Source organism: Chaetura pelagica, unplaced genomic scaffold, assembly GCF_000747805.2.
Source record: "Chaetura pelagica isolate M959 unplaced genomic scaffold, ChaPel_1.0 scaffold449, whole genome shotgun sequence".
NCBI lineage: Eukaryota > Metazoa > Chordata > Aves > Apodiformes > Apodidae > Chaetura > Chaetura pelagica.
The window spans coordinates 89,786-106,774 of record NW_009954418.1 but is presented as its reverse complement, the minus strand read 5'-3'; the positions used below and the strand labels follow the sequence as shown (position 1 = coordinate 106,774).

At 40.2% G+C, this 16,989-nt stretch overlaps 1 protein-coding gene across 1 annotated transcript; it reads left to right on the top strand.

The window, feature by feature from the left end:
* On the top strand, nt 1-645 carry DDX28 (DEAD (Asp-Glu-Ala-Asp) box polypeptide 28). The gene has a single exon (XM_010004436.1). It carries the CDS (start codon nt 1-3, stop codon nt 643-645), a length of 645 nt encoding a protein of 214 aa, XP_010002738.1.
* Nucleotides 646-16,989: the final 16,344 nt, after the last annotated feature.

The window sequence follows — 16,989 nt, the reverse complement described above, 5'->3', positions numbered from 1 at the left end:
ATGAGGCCCCAGGGGGTGGCGGTCGGAGCCACCTTCCCTGCGGGACTGAGCGAGACGCTGAGCAAGTTTACTGACGTGGGCCGGTTCGTCACCCTCTCCTCCAAGAGCCTGCACCGCCTGCCGCCCCACGTCCCACAGAAGTTTGTGCGCCTCAAAGGCCGGGACAAGCTGCCGGAGCTGCTGCAGCTCCTCAAGGAGCGCTCGGCATCCAGCGGGGCTGTGCTCATCTTCTGCAACAGTGCCAGCACTGTCAACTGGCTGGGCTATATCCTGGATGACCACAAAATCAAGCATCTGAGGTTGCAGGGACAGATGTCAGCAGATGCTAGAGCTGGCATCTTTGCCTCCTTCCAGAAGGGTGACGTGTCAGTCCTTGTCTGCACTGACCTTGCCTCGCGGGGGCTGGACACCAGCAGTGTGCAGCTGGTGGTCAACTATGACTTCCCAGACACGCTGCAGGACTACCTGCACCGTGCGGGGCGTGTGGGTCGGGTTGGAAGCAAGGCACCTGGAGTTGTGGTTAGTTTTGTCACCCATCGGTGGGATGTCGACCTGGTGCGGAAAATAGAGACTGCAGCCCGGAAAAAAACAGGCCTTCCAGGCATGGACTCCTCTATTAATGAGCCTCCACCTAAAGGAGGTTGATTCAAGTTGTCAAGTAGTGATAAATGGTCTGATAGGGACTTAAGCTTGCAGTCGTTAAGGCAGAGGAAGTGAGCTGGTGTGTGTAGGTGGTCTGAAAGAACAGAGAATACAGCTTGAGAACCAGGTGGGCAGCTCAGCTTTGTGGACTGTTTGGAAGCTGCAGTAGTTGTTTCCAGAGGCACCACAACTCTCAGCTTTCCAAAAGTCAGTAATGAGATGCCTTTGGTGAAGGCTGAAGAATGATTTCATCAATTGATTTTGTTTAATTTTGTTGGGGCTTTAAACTTAAATTCAAATCAGGCTGAATATATGCCTGTACTGTGTGCAGCTCTTGTATTTCATCACTTCACACCAGCTAAACGTTCGTTATTAAAACTTAAAAATTGCTACTGTGGCAGAGGGAAAAAAAATATGTTTTTGTAACTTTGTTTCAACTTGACCAATTAGATATGTGTGGAAAGACTAAAGGACAGCAAATTTTAGACCTCTAAAGTTTGGTGGGAATGGGAGAAGGCATAATAAAACTTGAGGCATTTTCGAGGTCTTAAATTTGTCATTTTGTGGTTATCTTTTGTTGAGGAAGAGGATCTTGCTGCTTCATGTTCTATTAAATAATAATAATAAACACTTCCAGTGTTTTCTGCTCATTTTTTTCTGCGTGCTGTAGTGACATGTCCAGTCTTTGAACTCCCTGTGAAAACAAACCAAACCCCAATGTCTGCTGTTTAAGGAAAGAAATGTGTTGACTCACAGGTAACAGAATACAAAATTTCTTTTGTATACGCCATTGTTTTTTTACTGCTTTAAACCAAAATGATTAAAGTGAGGATGAGGTTATTTCATACCTAGTTCTGTCTTAGGGGCACTACAAGGACGTTCAGATACTTGCAAGGTACCCTAGAACAAGGTATGTCAAGTGTCTTAACAGCCAGGTGGAAAAATGCCTCCTATCGCTTGTGATCTGACATAGTCCACATTTTTGCAGGCTGCACCATTCCCTTAAATGCACTAGTATACCTGTTCTCCCCGGACTGGGCCCTTTCCCTTCCTCCTGAAATGCATTGATGAGGAAAATTTACATTTTGGTGGTTGAGTGTGTGATAGAGAAGTTCTCTGTACATATTCTGACCAGTTTCTCTGTGGGATCCGGGCGCAGGAAGAACTTGCGGTTGAAGGCTTGGCAGCAGGCCCTGTGGAAATTCTCTTGAGAGGAAGGCATAAATTATGGGGTTGATGCAAGAGTTTCTGTAGGCTAAGCAGTGAGAGATGCTGCAGAAGGTGAAGGAGATGTTGTTCAGAGGAAACTGCCCAAACTCTGCCCACATTGTGATGATGTGGTGTGGAACAGAGCAGGAACAGAATCACCATGAGAAGCATGTCTGGAAAAGGCAAGATCAGATATTAAATGGTTGCAGTGATCAAGGGAGTCTGTGGATGAGTGAGTTTGTCTTCCTCTGTCAGTAGTGAAGGCAAGAGACACAGCTGCCAGGTGGGTAAATTATGACAATATTAAAAATTATGTTAAAAATAGCCCTCCTCCTTGGGTAAACAAGGATTGCCTGGTATTCACTCAAGCAAGTAACTGTATGGGAAATTGAGATACTGCCCATAAACCTCCAACAGGACAGAGGCTGCAGCAGTAATGCTAACTCTATTACATGGAAGAGTGTAAGTAGCATTTCCTAACATTTGGAGGCTGAGGAACATTAAGGCTATTGAAAATAATTGCCTGGGAAAACAGTCTGGCTGCAAGGAAACATGACACTGAGAGGAGTAACAAACACTGACCTGAGGAGAAATATTTTTCCATTAGCTTCCCTCTTACAGGAGAAACTGAGAAAAACAGTGCATAGAAGATTATTTATTTTAAAATATGCAGTTTCTCTTTGGTTGGAAATATCCCCAGCTAGATGTTTAGCTGAGGGAGGCCCACTGGGCCTGAGGGACCCCAGCCTGCGAGCGGGCTGGGTTCGAGGTCGGCTCCTGCAGCACCTGCTCTCACTTAGGCTGCTGCAAGTCATCAGCTGTGAGCCCCAAACCTTCACCTGAGGTAAATTTTTCGTGAGAACAGTGTTACTTGAAGTTACCACCCAAAATTGAGGTTAACATGAAGTAGTCTGTTGGCTGCAGCTGTGGTAGCTCCACAGCTGTGGCAGGGGAAGAGGAAAAAGGGCTGAGCTGGGGCTTTGGGAGGGCTGAGGAAGGAAGGTGGTGAAGCAATGTGAGGGGCTGGTTGCTGCCAGGGCAGGGAGAGGCAGTCCAGGCCAAAGGTAGGTGGTACAAGCTGCTTGGGCTGTGTCTGTGTGGAATTTACTAAGCTGTTTCTGTCATTTTTTTTCTTTTTCTTGAGGAAAAATGGTAGGCTGAAGAGTGGGTTTCAGGCTGTGGGGAACCTGGGTGAGGGGAGAATGGAGGGCAAAGAGTGGGGAGGCTGTGAGCCCAGGCTGTCTGCTGTTCTTGAAATGGGGAGCCTTGTTGATGTAGGCCAAGTCCATTACTCTATAAATATTGCTGTGATGTTAATGTCCTGAGGACTTGCAGGATGTACACCAAGAAATAGCTTAGCCTTTATTGAAGAGGTGTTTCCTCTCTTGAAGAAAAACTTAACCTGGTGTCGTCAATGGTGTGTGTTACAACAAAACCACTGTTTTATAGTATTTTGTTGGGCTTTTTTGTTGTTGGTTGTTTTTTTTGTTGTTGGTTTTTTTTCATTATATGTTTTATTTTCCTCAGTCTTTGAAGAGGAATGACTTTTATTTATTATAGGTTATAATAAATAGAGGCATAATAAAACTTGAGGCATTTTCGAGGTCTTAAATTTGTCATTTTGTGGTTATCTTTTGTTGAGGAAGAGGATCTTGCTGCTTCATGTTCTATTAAATAATAATAATAAACACTTCCAGTGTTTTCTGCTCATTTTTTTCTGCGTGCTGTAGTGACATGTCCAGTCTTTGAACTCCCTGTGAAAACAAACCAAACCCCAATGTCTGCTGTTTAAGGAAAGAAATGTGTTGACTCACAGGTAACAGAATACAAAATTTCTTTTGTATACGCCATTGTTTTTTTACTGCTTTAAACCAAAATGATTAAAGTGAGGATGAGGTTATTTCATACCTAGTTCTGTCTTAGGGGCACTACAAGGACGTTCAGATACTTGCAAGGTACCCTAGAACAAGGTATGTCAAGTGTCTTAACAGCCAGGTGGAAAAATGCCTCCTATCGCTTGTGATCTGACATAGTCCACATTTTTGCAGGCTGCACCATTCCCTTAAATGCACTAGTATACCTGTTCTCCCCGGACTGGGCCCTTTCCCTTCCTCCTGAAATGCATTGATGAGGAAAATTTACATTTTGGTGGTTGAGTGTGTGATAGAGAAGTTCTCTGTACATATTCTGACCAGTTTCTCTGTGGGATCCGGGCGCAGGAAGAACTTGCGGTTGAAGGCTTGGCAGCAGGCCCTGTGGAAATTCTCTTGAGAGGAAGGCATAAATTATGGGGTTGATGCAAGAGTTTCTGTAGGCTAAGCAGTGAGAGATGCTGCAGAAGGTGAAGGAGATGTTGTTCAGAGGAAACTGCCCAAACTCTGCCCACATTGTGATGATGTGGTGTGGAACAGAGCAGGAACAGAATCACCATGAGAAGCATGTCTGGAAAAGGCAAGATCAGATATTAAATGGTTGCAGTGATCAAGGGAGTCTGTGGATGAGTGAGTTTGTCTTCCTCTGTCAGTAGTGAAGGCAAGAGACACAGCTGCCAGGTGGGTAAATTATGACAATATTAAAAATTATGTTAAAAATAGCCCTCCTCCTTGGGTAAACAAGGATTGCCTGGTATTCACTCAAGCAAGTAACTGTATGGGAAATTGAGATACTGCCCATAAACCTCCAACAGGACAGAGGCTGCAGCAGTAATGCTAACTCTATTACATGGAAGAGTGTAAGTAGCATTTCCTAACATTTGGAGGCTGAGGAACATTAAGGCTATTGAAAATAATTGCCTGGGAAAACAGTCTGGCTGCAAGGAAACATGACACTGAGAGGAGTAACAAACACTGACCTGAGGAGAAATATTTTTCCATTAGCTTCCCTCTTACAGGAGAAACTGAGAAAAACAGTGCATAGAAGATTATTTATTTTAAAATATGCAGTTTCTCTTTGGTTGGAAATATCCCCAGCTAGATGTTTAGCTGAGGGAGGCCCACTGGGCCTGAGGGACCCCAGCCTGCGAGCGGGCTGGGTTCGAGGTCGGCTCCTGCAGCACCTGCTCTCACTTAGGCTGCTGCAAGTCATCAGCTGTGAGCCCCAAACCTTCACCTGAGGTAAATTTTTCGTGAGAACAGTGTTACTTGAAGTTACCACCCAAAATTGAGGTTAACATGAAGTAGTCTGTTGGCTGCAGCTGTGGTAGCTCCACAGCTGTGGCAGGGGAATTGGAAAAAGGGCTGAGCTGGGGCTTTGGGAGGGCTGAGGAAGGAAGGTGGTGAAGCAATGTGAGGGGCTGGTTGCTGCCAGGGCAGGGAGAGGCAGTCCAGGCCAAAGGTAGGTGGTACAAGCTGCTTGGGCTGTGTCTGTGTGGAATTTACTAAGCTGTTTCTGTCATTTTTTTTCTTTTTCTTGAGGAAAAATGGTAGGCTGAAGAGTGGGTTTCAGGCTGTGGGGAACCTGGGTGAGGGGAGAATGGAGGGCAAAGAGTGGGGAGGCTGTGAGCCCAGGCTGTCTGCTGTTCTTGAAATGGGGAGCCTTGTTGATGTAGGCCAAGTCCATTACTCTATAAATATTGCTGTGATGTTAATGTCCTGAGGACTTGCAGGATGTACACCAAGAAATAGCTTAGCCTTTATTGAAGAGGTGTTTCCTCTCTTGAAGAAAAACTTAACCTGGTGTCGTCAATGGTGTGTGTTACAACAAAACCACTGTTTTATAGTATTTTGTTGGGCTTTTTTGTTGTTGGTTGTTTTTTTTGTTGTTGGTTTTTTTTCATTATATGTTTTATTTTCCTCAGTCTTTGAAGAGGAATGACTTTTATTTATTATAGGTTATAATAAATAGAACTAAGCTATATGTCAGTTCAACTTTCTTTCTGTAAGATGCTGAGGCCTGTGGGAGTGGGACCTCGATTTTCAAGTGTAAGAAGGCTGAGGGTGTTGCTTTTCTCTCACTTCCTACTCCTAGCACACTCAAGGAATACTTAGGTTCAGAGGTTACTGACATGGGGCCCCTGAGAACCTTTCCTAATGTTTTTTGTAATTTTAGTGAACATAAAAATTTTCAAATATGTGGATACTATCCTTCCCCCTAAGGAGAATTTTTCTACAAGTAGCAGAAAACCAATGAAGAAAAATGAAAACTTAGGCTTCATTTCAGTTTTACAGCTGAACTAGTCTAGGTCAATGTTTCTGTCAATAATTCCCTTTCATAGTTTCAAGTTGACAGTGTATAATTGCTTTCCTAGAACAGGGATAATTTTCTAGTGAACACAAATTAATTTCATCTCTGATTTTCATGGCTACATCTAGCAGCTGTATCCTGGCTAACAGAAGGCTTCTATATTGCAGACTAACTGCAAAGGTCATTTTCTGGAGAAGATGACAGCATGCTCCAGGGAAGACTGGAGTGACATCACTTCACAGGTAATTAGATCTTGGTGTTTAACATCTAGGATTGAAACAGATGCTTGCAGTCCTATACATGAGAACACTGGAAGGCACTTCTAAAATATTTATGAACAAGCCTTATGTTTGTAACCTGGCTTGTTCAAAGGGGTTGGAAATATGGTGAGAAACTGCATGAAATCTGTCTGCCAGCATCTTCTGTTTTACTGCAGTAACTGCCCTATTGTGCTCTTGAAGTTTCCTAAGATGTTTACAATTTTGAACACCCCCCTTTTTTTAAATGTCAAAATACTTCAAAAGCCACTGGCAAGTCTAAAAAGCTGCTACAATTTCTGTTCAGATATAGTTCTTTATTAAATATTTGGCTAGGGCTTACTTTATCTAGACAACTGGAGTTGAATCAGGACCTTCATATTATCCTGATATTCCTAAGTAACAGTAATAAAACCTGCAGAATGTGAGGGCACACTAGCATTATATTTTATGTTTTTCATATACATTTGATCTGGTCTTATATTTGAGTGAATCACACTGAAATGTTTGAAGTATATTCTGTTTGCTAGGACAGTAGTAATATGGGGGAATGGTAAAAGGTGCTTTACATGGCAACTGCTTTTTCTTCCACTTGCTTAACCCTGCAGAGAAATCAACAGCATGATAAAGAAAAGTTTTCCCTCTCGGACAGGCACAATCTTTGCTCTGCTTACATAGAGTCTGCAGCAATGATCTCTTGCAATAAAAACAGATGATTGTTGAAATGGAAAAATGTGTTTAGATGTGAGCCAAAAGTACCACCTTCATTTGTCTCAGCTATGTTAACAAGCCAGTTAAATCTATTAACCTCTCTAGGAAGGTGTTGTATTAGATATGAGCAGATAAGAAAAAAACATTTGCCTACAATGCAGGTGGACAAAAAGGAAGGGATTTCTGTCAAATAGGTTTGCCAAGTAATTTTGTATTTGAAAGGCAATAACCTGTAGGTTCATCCTGTACCTGACATACTTCAAGTGCTTCATTAGTTCACTTCCTAGAATGTTATCTGATGTATGAGGTGACAGAATGTTCCAATGTGAATAAACAGTCTCGGCTCCCAATTGTTCTCAAATTGGCCACACTGCAATCCAGATGCTGTCCTTAAATATTTACTGGTATTGTTATAAGTAAAGGAAACACAGACATAGTGGTCTTGTGGTGTCCAGCTTGCCTACTGTGGTATGATGGGTACTAAAGAAATTATGAATCAACAGGTCCCATCCTTACCTTTCACTAGCAATAATGGTGCTATGTTTTTACTCTCTGGCAATGTTAAGTAGCTCAGGCTTGTTACTGAGGTAACATTTCATAGCATCCTTCTGCTTCAATTAGGAGCCTACAAGCATTGAAATGATACACATTGAAATAATACACATAATTAGTGACTCAAGAAAAATGTTTTGGAAATGAAATTTGTGCCTGTTGTCAAGTTGGGGAATATCTGTATTGTTGTAGCTAAAACTAATGTTAATGTGGACTGTGACCAGCTGCAGAGGACTGGTGCAAATATTTTGTGTACTGTTTGAGCTTGTTCAGTCAGCCTTTGTGTGGGGGCCACGACTTTTCTAATATAAAGGCAATCTGATGATGTGACTTACTGATAAATTCTTTTTTCCTGTTATGCTCATATCTAAATTTCATCTCCTTTTCACCAAAGTTTGAGAGACAATTGTTGCATGTTTCGATTGTCCCAGACTTGGGGAAACTACAGAGTTTCAGACTTGGCTATATATTGTGGTTTTATTGTAATGAGGCCTTGGACAAAATGGGTAGTGACCCATGGTGGCCTAAATTGTGCTTTTAGGTACTGCAGGTACACTGTTAGGGCCCAGGAAGGACATGTGGCTTAACACAATCTACCACTGTCCTGGTGAGCAACTTGGCTCTCAAGTGGTGGCTGGAAGAGGGGATATTTTTTAAAAACTAATAAGGCAAATGAGATTTCAGGAATTAATAGGAAAGAAATGGAGAACAAAACAAGAGACGTTGCTCTCCCACCAGCTAAGCACGGTTCATCTTTCTATTGTAGTGAAACTACAGCAAAGCCTGCTACTAATTTGTTAGCTTTAAATCACTCAAGTGGTCTGTTAATTGGAGCTTCTGGCTCCAAAGTTCCACAACTCCTACTGCACTTTCAAGGGAGCTTGCAAAATTGTTGTGAAATTCACATCCCTAGAAATATTTTTAAACTTGAAAAAGTGTTTGAGATTGTATGGTTTACAAGTCTTGTTATTTGTTCTTTAAAGATATACAGGACAAAACTGAGTATATATTGAGGAACCCTGGTGTGCTCTAGAGGCCAATAAAACACCACAGGACCATTTCCTGATCAGAATAGACCTTGGTTTGTGTTAATTTCCATTGTTAAATCATCTTATTTACTGCAAATGTATGTTCAGAGTTCCTAGGGCTAGGGCTCTTATAAAACACTTTTCAACACTATTATTCTGGGAATTGTTAACTTTTCCTTGGAGTCTAATTCTAGACTTGCTGTACTCTGCATGATGCAGAAAGGAATTAACACAACTGAAATATAATTTATTTGTGATAGGGGAGTGCACAGGATTTCTAAGCACATGGTCTTTCATGGCTGGCCTCATGAAATGATTATCCAAAACTGCAGAGGGGAATCTTGCAGCATCGCACCATCTCAGTTTTAAGGTTGATAAACTCGTGTACCTAGTGTGGCAATAATTAGGGAAACAGTCATGTATCTCTTCAGCAAGCAGGGTCTTAGTTCATCATGCAGAATTTCAGCTTAATGAATTGAAGATTGCAAAAAGTTTTAAATATCTTTAATGATCTAATACACAAATATAATATAAATGGAAAAACAGATTAAGTTGAGCATGTCCACCATGTAGATGGCCAGTGTATCTTTGCGAAAAACTTGCGAGGCAGGAATCTGAATTAAAAGTCAGACTCGTTATAATGGAATGTGGAGTCAGGATGCAAGAAGAATTTTTGTGAAGTTTCAAGTGTGTATAAGTTGAAAAAGCTGCTGTAGTTTGAACATAATGCTGTGACTTAAAAGTTTACAAATCACAGCCCAAACACAACCTTATTTTTTCCTAAAGACAGATAGAGTACTGTTATAATATGGTCTTTAAAGGGAGAGGTTGAGATACAGTTCCAAATACCTGGGCTCCAGTAATATACTTCATGTGCTCAGTTCAATTAAATCAAATATTATTTTGCTTTCTTTGCCACAGCAATGCAACTAGAAAAGTCAGATGTATACTTGCACAACACTGGCACTCTTCATGTGGCCCGTGCTGTCATCATCTCTAGAAATTGCTCTAGGTCTGCATCTAGCTGTCTCTCTCACTTGATCTGCAAATGTGGGCCTTATCCAGATTCACATCTTGTTTCAAGATGCAGAGGATGTACTAACAGCAGATAAAACAATGGCTTCTCTATGACCTATCTCTTGGCTTGAATTTAGATTTTTCCCTGTAATATTTCATTACTACAGTCATTTATGTGTTCTGTGGCTCGAGCTACGTGAATTAGCACAGTGTCTGTTCTGCCTGCTATCAGTGTTTACAGGATTTGGGGGTGCAGGAGATGGAGTTAAATTAAGGCTTCAATGAGGACCATTAAAGCTATAGACCCAGAAATCAGTCCAGACACTTAAAACCCTCACCCGATATTGCCAATTTTTTAGAAGCAGGCTGTGATGGAGAAAAATACCTATGTCTTTTTCAGCCAACATGTGGAATGATGTTCATGGGAAGTCCCTTCCCTAAGCTTTCTGGCATTTGCTTTGTTTCTTAACTGTATTTTATCTTGGAAGTTTTCTTCTTTGAGGAGTTTTCTATAGCACCAAGCAGAAGGGATATTACAGTTTCTGGAGTGCTGAATGACAAAGCACTGGTAATGCAGACAACTGTTTCACTAGAAAATCTTGATCAACAGGGACTCAGAGTTTGCCATTTGGTTGTTTTGAAACCTTTACTCACATATGTAGCCCAAGTAAATATAGTGACATCTGAATAAATAGCTGCATGCAAAGTTTACTACTTACATGTTTAAAACCCAAACCAACTGAACCCTTGTGTGTAGGAGGAGGGTTATAGCTCATATGTCCTGCTTTCTTGAACTTGTAGGAATCAAGTAGGAACTGAGTGATTGCAGTTTCAGACTGTACTCTTTTGTACCAGTATGCCATATATTGTTTTACCATATTAGGGTGGTCAAGAGGCACACTGTGAATTAAAAGATGTGAATCAAGTAATTTATCACCTTGCATTGGAAACTCTGCTGTTTATGTTACACTTACTTTTGATATATTAAGGCAATTAGGGTTTAGCCAACTCACCTAATTGAGAACAAGCTAGATGTTCTGTGTAAGCTAAACTAACCTTTCAAACCTGGAGCAAGATTAATTAGTCAAACATCTTGAAGCAAAAGAAGAAGAAGCTGTTGACTTCATCTCTGATGGAGTTTGAATTAAACACAAACAAAACTACTTGCCACTAATAGAGAAATTAAGTACATATGAAGGAAGCTAGTTTAACAACTGACATGCAGATACATATTTCCTTTCAGGCTCTAACGTGAAGTCTTCTTAAGAAGATCTGCTTTAAATGATTGACACTCAATGTGGTCCAAGTACACTTTAAAAGCACACAGAGGAATTATCTGTCTGCAACCTAATGAAGAAAGGCTCCTTTTACAGTGCCAAGAGAACTGGTTGAAACAAAAAATATTTGAAATAGGGACACTGAAGGTGCCATTTGCCCCGCAGAAAGGCTAAATTGGCAATTTCTACACAGTGCTAGAAGGAGACAAATTGTGGAAGATCTGTGTGTATAGAGGAATTAGTGTTTGATTTTTCTTTCACCAGAAAGGATCATCTTTACTTAGGCCTAATTGTGCCAAATGGAGAAAGAACCATGGCCAAGAAAATACTTAAGGGGAGGGAGGAAGAAGTGCTGTAGCATTAACTTTGAACAAATTAAGTCAAAGGTATTTATGATTGGCCTTTCAGTCATATCTAATCAGGAAATCCAAAGTTAAACTGCAGAGCTGTTTTTCCATCTAACTACAGGTCAAATCTGCAAACAATGCAGAAGATAGCTTTGAAAAAATGAGTGTCTTAAATTTGTCTGTTGATAGCATTTTCTTCAAATATAGGAAATGAAGGGATAGTGTGCCATTCATATATAGGTAAGATAAGACAGGAGGGGAATTTAAACCAACCCAACTGTTTAGGGATTTGTTGAGATTTTGAGACCTAAAGCAACTTTTCAAACTTGTGAAGTAATGAGATTATTCTAAGCAAAAGAGTGCTTCTTAGCACTTTATTTGCTGTATTTTACATAAACAAAATTGTCAACAAGTCTTGGCTGCTTTTTCTCATGGTAGCTATTGAGCACACAAGACTGTGACTGCTTTCTGCTTGTATTCTGCACTATCTACCCAGAAATTATACTCTTGGTTCCCAAATTGTAATTCACATTATATCTGTGGCAACATAAGCATTCATCAGAAAGGAGGCAAAATCAAGGCCTGGTGTTCTCCAACTTAGGCTGCTTCATGTAGGTCTGGTGGTGCTCCTGCAGCAGGTAATACATAGCAGCTAACTATTGCATAATTCATTGCCTTAGAAAAGGTGATTAAAGGAAGATTTGTAAGAACGTACTTGAGTTTTCTTTGAGATGCTACCACAGCCACCATACTGCATAGTTAACCTCCTACAGTACATCTACTTTTTCATGTCAAGACATCTATGTTGATGAGAACTCTGCATTCTTCTGTGATACCACAGCTGCATATATTGATTTAGTCAGATTAGTTTCTTCCTGAGATAAGGGGAAGATGGTTATGTTATGATTATAGAATCATAGAATGGTTAAGATGGGAAGGGACCTTAAAGATCATAAGGTCACAACCTCCCTGCCATGGGCAGGGACACCTCCCACAAGCCCAGGCTGCACAAGCCTCATCCAACCTGTCCTTGAACACCTCTAAGAAGGAGGCTTCCACGATCTCCCTGGGCAACTTATTCCAGCACCTTACTAACCTCATGGTGAAGAACTTCTTCCTGATGTCTAATCTAAATCTCCCCTCTTTCAGTTAAAACCATCACCCCTTTTCCTGTCACTACCCTCTCTGGTGGAAAGTCCCTCCCCAGCTTTACTGGAGTCCCTTCAGGCACTGGAAGGTGCTCCAAGTTCTCCCTGGAACCTTCTTTTCTCCAGACTAAAGAGTTCCAACTCTCTCAGCCTCTCTTCACAGCAGAGCTGCTCCAGCCCTTTGATCATCTTTGTGGCTCTTCTCTGGACCCTCTGCAACATCTCTATGTCTTTCTTGTGCTGAGGGCTCCAGAGCTGTATGATGTACCTTACCTTACAAGCCTTGTGACTTGTTTCTCAGCTCTTGTTGAGAGAGGTGATAATGCTGCCTTCCTTATCCTGCTCTGTTATACTTGTACATAGTGCACTTGTGAACTGAGACTGATTCTTGTGTTTAGTACCACTCTCAGTTGGCTTCTATAGCACTACTTTCTAGCAAGCACATAACCTAAAATACGATAAGCTAAATTCTGGCAATGTTATGATCTGGTAGAACTTCATTATATTTCATTCTACAATTTGAATTGAGCTGATTAAAATTTAATATTTTTCCCTAAAACAATTAGACAATTACCCTGTTTTCACAAGTTAAATAAATTTAGATAAAATTCTAACCAATTTTTACTGTTAACCAAGGAAATGGCTGATTTAGTAGGAAGTACTTTGAATGAAGAAAAGTCCTTCTGGTTCCAAGTCCTTCAGTGCTTTATCTGTACTGCTCTCAGGGGTATGATCCTTTCATGGAGTGTGTCAGCTCTTGCAAATTCCAGCTTTCATCCATTCTAATGGGTTGGGAAGTGGAGCTGAAATATACCGTCAGTGTATCTTCACACAGTTTTATGGAGCAGTCTGTTTTACAGAGAAACTGTTTTGCTGAGCACCTGGGCAAAGCTATTGCTGAATTGTTTCCTATTGTACGTGCTGCAACATCTTCAGTTTATTCACTAGAAATGGCCTGTAGGTAGCTTACCTCCTTTTCAGGTGTCTTAGCATATAAATTATGCTAGTGACTCAGTTTGCATTCCCTGAGGGAATGCCAATAATATAGGAAGTCTTTCTATAGATCTCATAGGAGGCTTTATAGGAGATTCGGGCAGTGGGATTGAACACACAGTCTGGGTGCTGGCTGCCCAACTTGCTTCTGTGCAGCCACTGAGCACAGGCAGTGTATTTAGGAAGAAATTCCTGAATAATGCAGGCTGTGAAAATAGGTACCTGTAGTGGTGAGGAGGCAAGTCCAATATTACAGAACATTTCTGGATGTATGAGGAAAAAAACTTAAGGTAGTTACTCAGAAGCTTGTGCAACAGAGAATAAAAACCCCACAGAAACAAACAACTTCTAAGTAATGACTACTTCAGGGTATGTATCATTTGGCAGCACCTGAACTATAGACATATGTGACTCATGTTCAAACTGTTATCTTTCAGAGTGTCTCTGTAGAAAGCTTCAGGTCTGCCTTTTTCATCCTTGAAGAGATGTTTTATAATGACTTGGGAAGTCAGTCTCCAAGGTAGCAAATGATGTTGATAATAAACAGATCACATTCAACCTGATGCAGATCAAGGGTAATTCACATTATACCAAGGGGGAGCAGAAACATGTTGTCCAATCTTCCTCTGAACAGTCTGCCATATACTTACTAAAACAACTGATAACAATCTATTTGCCTCATTCTTATCTCATGAGGTATTTCATATTGTATGACAAGATGAAGACTTTCTCCATGCCGAAACATAATATCCACTGAAGAAGGAAACGAATATACATTCTGGTAAAAGGCATAAGGCTCTTAATATCTCTTACACACTTCATGTGCTCTGCTAAAATATCATATCTGCTATTTTAAAAAAACTAAAAAAATATATTTTCTGTACAGTGGGCTATAACTATTTTTTTTTTAAATGTATTTTTCTCTCTGTCATCTCACTTGAATGTTGTGTGTTCAAAATGTTTTTTTACAGTTTAACTTCATGCTGTGTTCAGCTTATTCTAATTTAACTTCCTCATTAGGAATAGGAAGTATGTTACCTTAAACTTGCACTAATTTATAGCATAGGTTTTAGTTTCACTATATTCAAGATTCAACTATTCAATATTCAAGTATAAGCTTGGGTCAGGGAAGGCTATAATATGCCTACTCTGACTCAGTCACTTGTGATTATTTATCTTGTAAAGTTCATGGAGCTTAACTAAAAAACACTCTCCCATGTTTGTTATATACAAACAATCATGTAATGAAAAACCATCAGTGAATAACATAAATAACCTGCTTCCTTCTCTCTACATTGCAGGAACTCTAGGAAATATAAAGGGTAACTTGTAAAAATCTGTTTTCACTTAACCTATGTTTGAAATCTTTCAACTTCCAGTGTATGACTCAATAATCCAAGATCTAATTATTTGTACATGACATGCACTCTTGAGTACATTTTTTGTGAGTTCCAGTGAGGGTCTCTTCAAAGCAGGAACAACTCGGCCCTACTGACAGAAATATATCCAAGCTGAATAACTGGCTAGGAAGGCTGAAGTTGAACTGTTCATCAATCTTGGATTTGTCATAAACATTTTAGAGAAATCTTTTCCTTTTGGTAAAGAATCAGTAACAATACTTCCCAATTTCTGGGAAATATGCTCAAAATATCCACAAGATGTTTTTCTATGCTGATGAATTAGACTGTTAAGAGATGAAATTGGCTCTTCAATTAAAGTTTTTCAGCTTTAGATACTTAGTCTAAATCCCATCAGCTCCACTCTTGAAGTAATGGCAACTTGAAAACTAAGAATTCAAAATTCAGACAGTGACTTTTCCCTTTGTAATATGAATAAAGGCAGCAGTATAGAAATATTGGTCTTCCTTTATGTAAAGAAAGTGTGTGATGCTACTGACTCTGCTTTATGCACTTTGGCAGCTTCTTTTTAAGCAGTTACAGAAATTAAGAATTCATGACTTTTGTTTCTCCTGAACTGGCTCTATCACAGGCATGATGAGGCAGGCCTAGTTAAACACACAGCATTTTAGATGCTCCTTATTGTGGGGATAAATCCTTCACGTGACTTTTTCATGTCTTGCTCAGTGTACAGGTAGGTGTATGGCAGCTATTGCTGATAATAAATATACTCCTAATTACTTTTGTCTTACCTAGAATTTCTACTAAAAATTCCATTTGAACAGCCAAAAGCATTGTATTCACACTTGGTTTGCAGACTTGGCAGTTTTTTAACAAAGCTTATTATTTATTGATGACCAGCCAAGTAACAAATTACTATTTTGGCTTTAATAGAAATGATGTTGAAATAAAGCTATGGAAAGAGAAGACTGTTGTGCATACAATGTTGGCAGGTATATATAAGACTAAGACAGGAAGATGCCAAAATGATATAAACATCAAAACAGGATGCTTGTTGATACTTGTAGCTTATTCTGCAGAGAATGTCCTGGCTTTTATCACCAGGTCCAAGACAAATCTGCTTTTGTGTGCTCCTGGGTTTTTCTGCACAGCTTTTTGGTAAACTGAGTGTGGTCAAAATGATGGTAGTGATGTCTCGCCTTTTGGCCTTCAACAGAAGAACAAGATGCCTTGATTTAGGGTATTATATGTGATGTATTTTTAAACACATACATGACTCTATGCAAAGGGTAATCAAATTCCCCACTGCAGAGTTTGTGGAGACATACTTGTGAAAGCTAGAAGAACATCATCAGCCTGGAAAGGCTCTCCCCCTCATGTTAAATACCAGACTTGCTGGTGTTTGAGGAAAGGCGAGATGGTATTACAACTTCACTGGAGTTCATGAGCTTGGTCCATCCTGATTGCAAAGCAGATCATTGTATGATAGCATGAAAGCACTTTTAGCTTCTTATGACAATAAACTAGTTCAAAACCGGTTCACAAATCTGGCTGTGTATTTTGGGTGTTTTTTTGGGTGTGTGTATCACCCAACCTAGTTGGTTGGGTAAGATCACTTATTTGGTTCATCTCGTAATACTTCTCTTGTTGTTACAAGGCACAGTGTCACCTGGCCAGCTTTGGAGCATAACAAAATTCTGTGACAGTTTTCCAGAGTAAATCCTGATCGCTTGCTGTGCAAACAGCCCTTTTACTCTGTAACTCCAGAGTGTATCACAAAAGACTGCTTATTACCAAAGGAGAGATGTATGTGTACATGCTGTGCTTTAGTATCACCTTGGCAAAAAGTTTCCATGGTGACTTTCTCTCACAGCTGCAAGGGAGCTCTCTTTCTGATAGAACCATGGCAAATTTCCATCTACTGCCTTATTCCTGCTATATTTCTCAATTAAGGAAGTCTGTTCTGAAGCATCACAATGTGTTGTGTAGATAATAAAGTTCCTCAAACAACGGATGCTGAGCTGGAAAATTTTCTGGTCTAACAAAGATGTCTCAACACAAAGGTACTTTGAACTATCTTAATGACAGTTCTGTAAAAAGAAAAAAGTACATACATGTACATAGGATCTCTTATTTTCCCACAGCTCCGGATGTTTAAGAGCATGTGCTGCATTCTTAGCTGAGGCAACTAACTTAAAGTTTTAGCAATTTTAGTAGCAAATTGTGGATTTTGTTTTGTGTTGGTTTTTTTTTAGATTTGAGTTAATA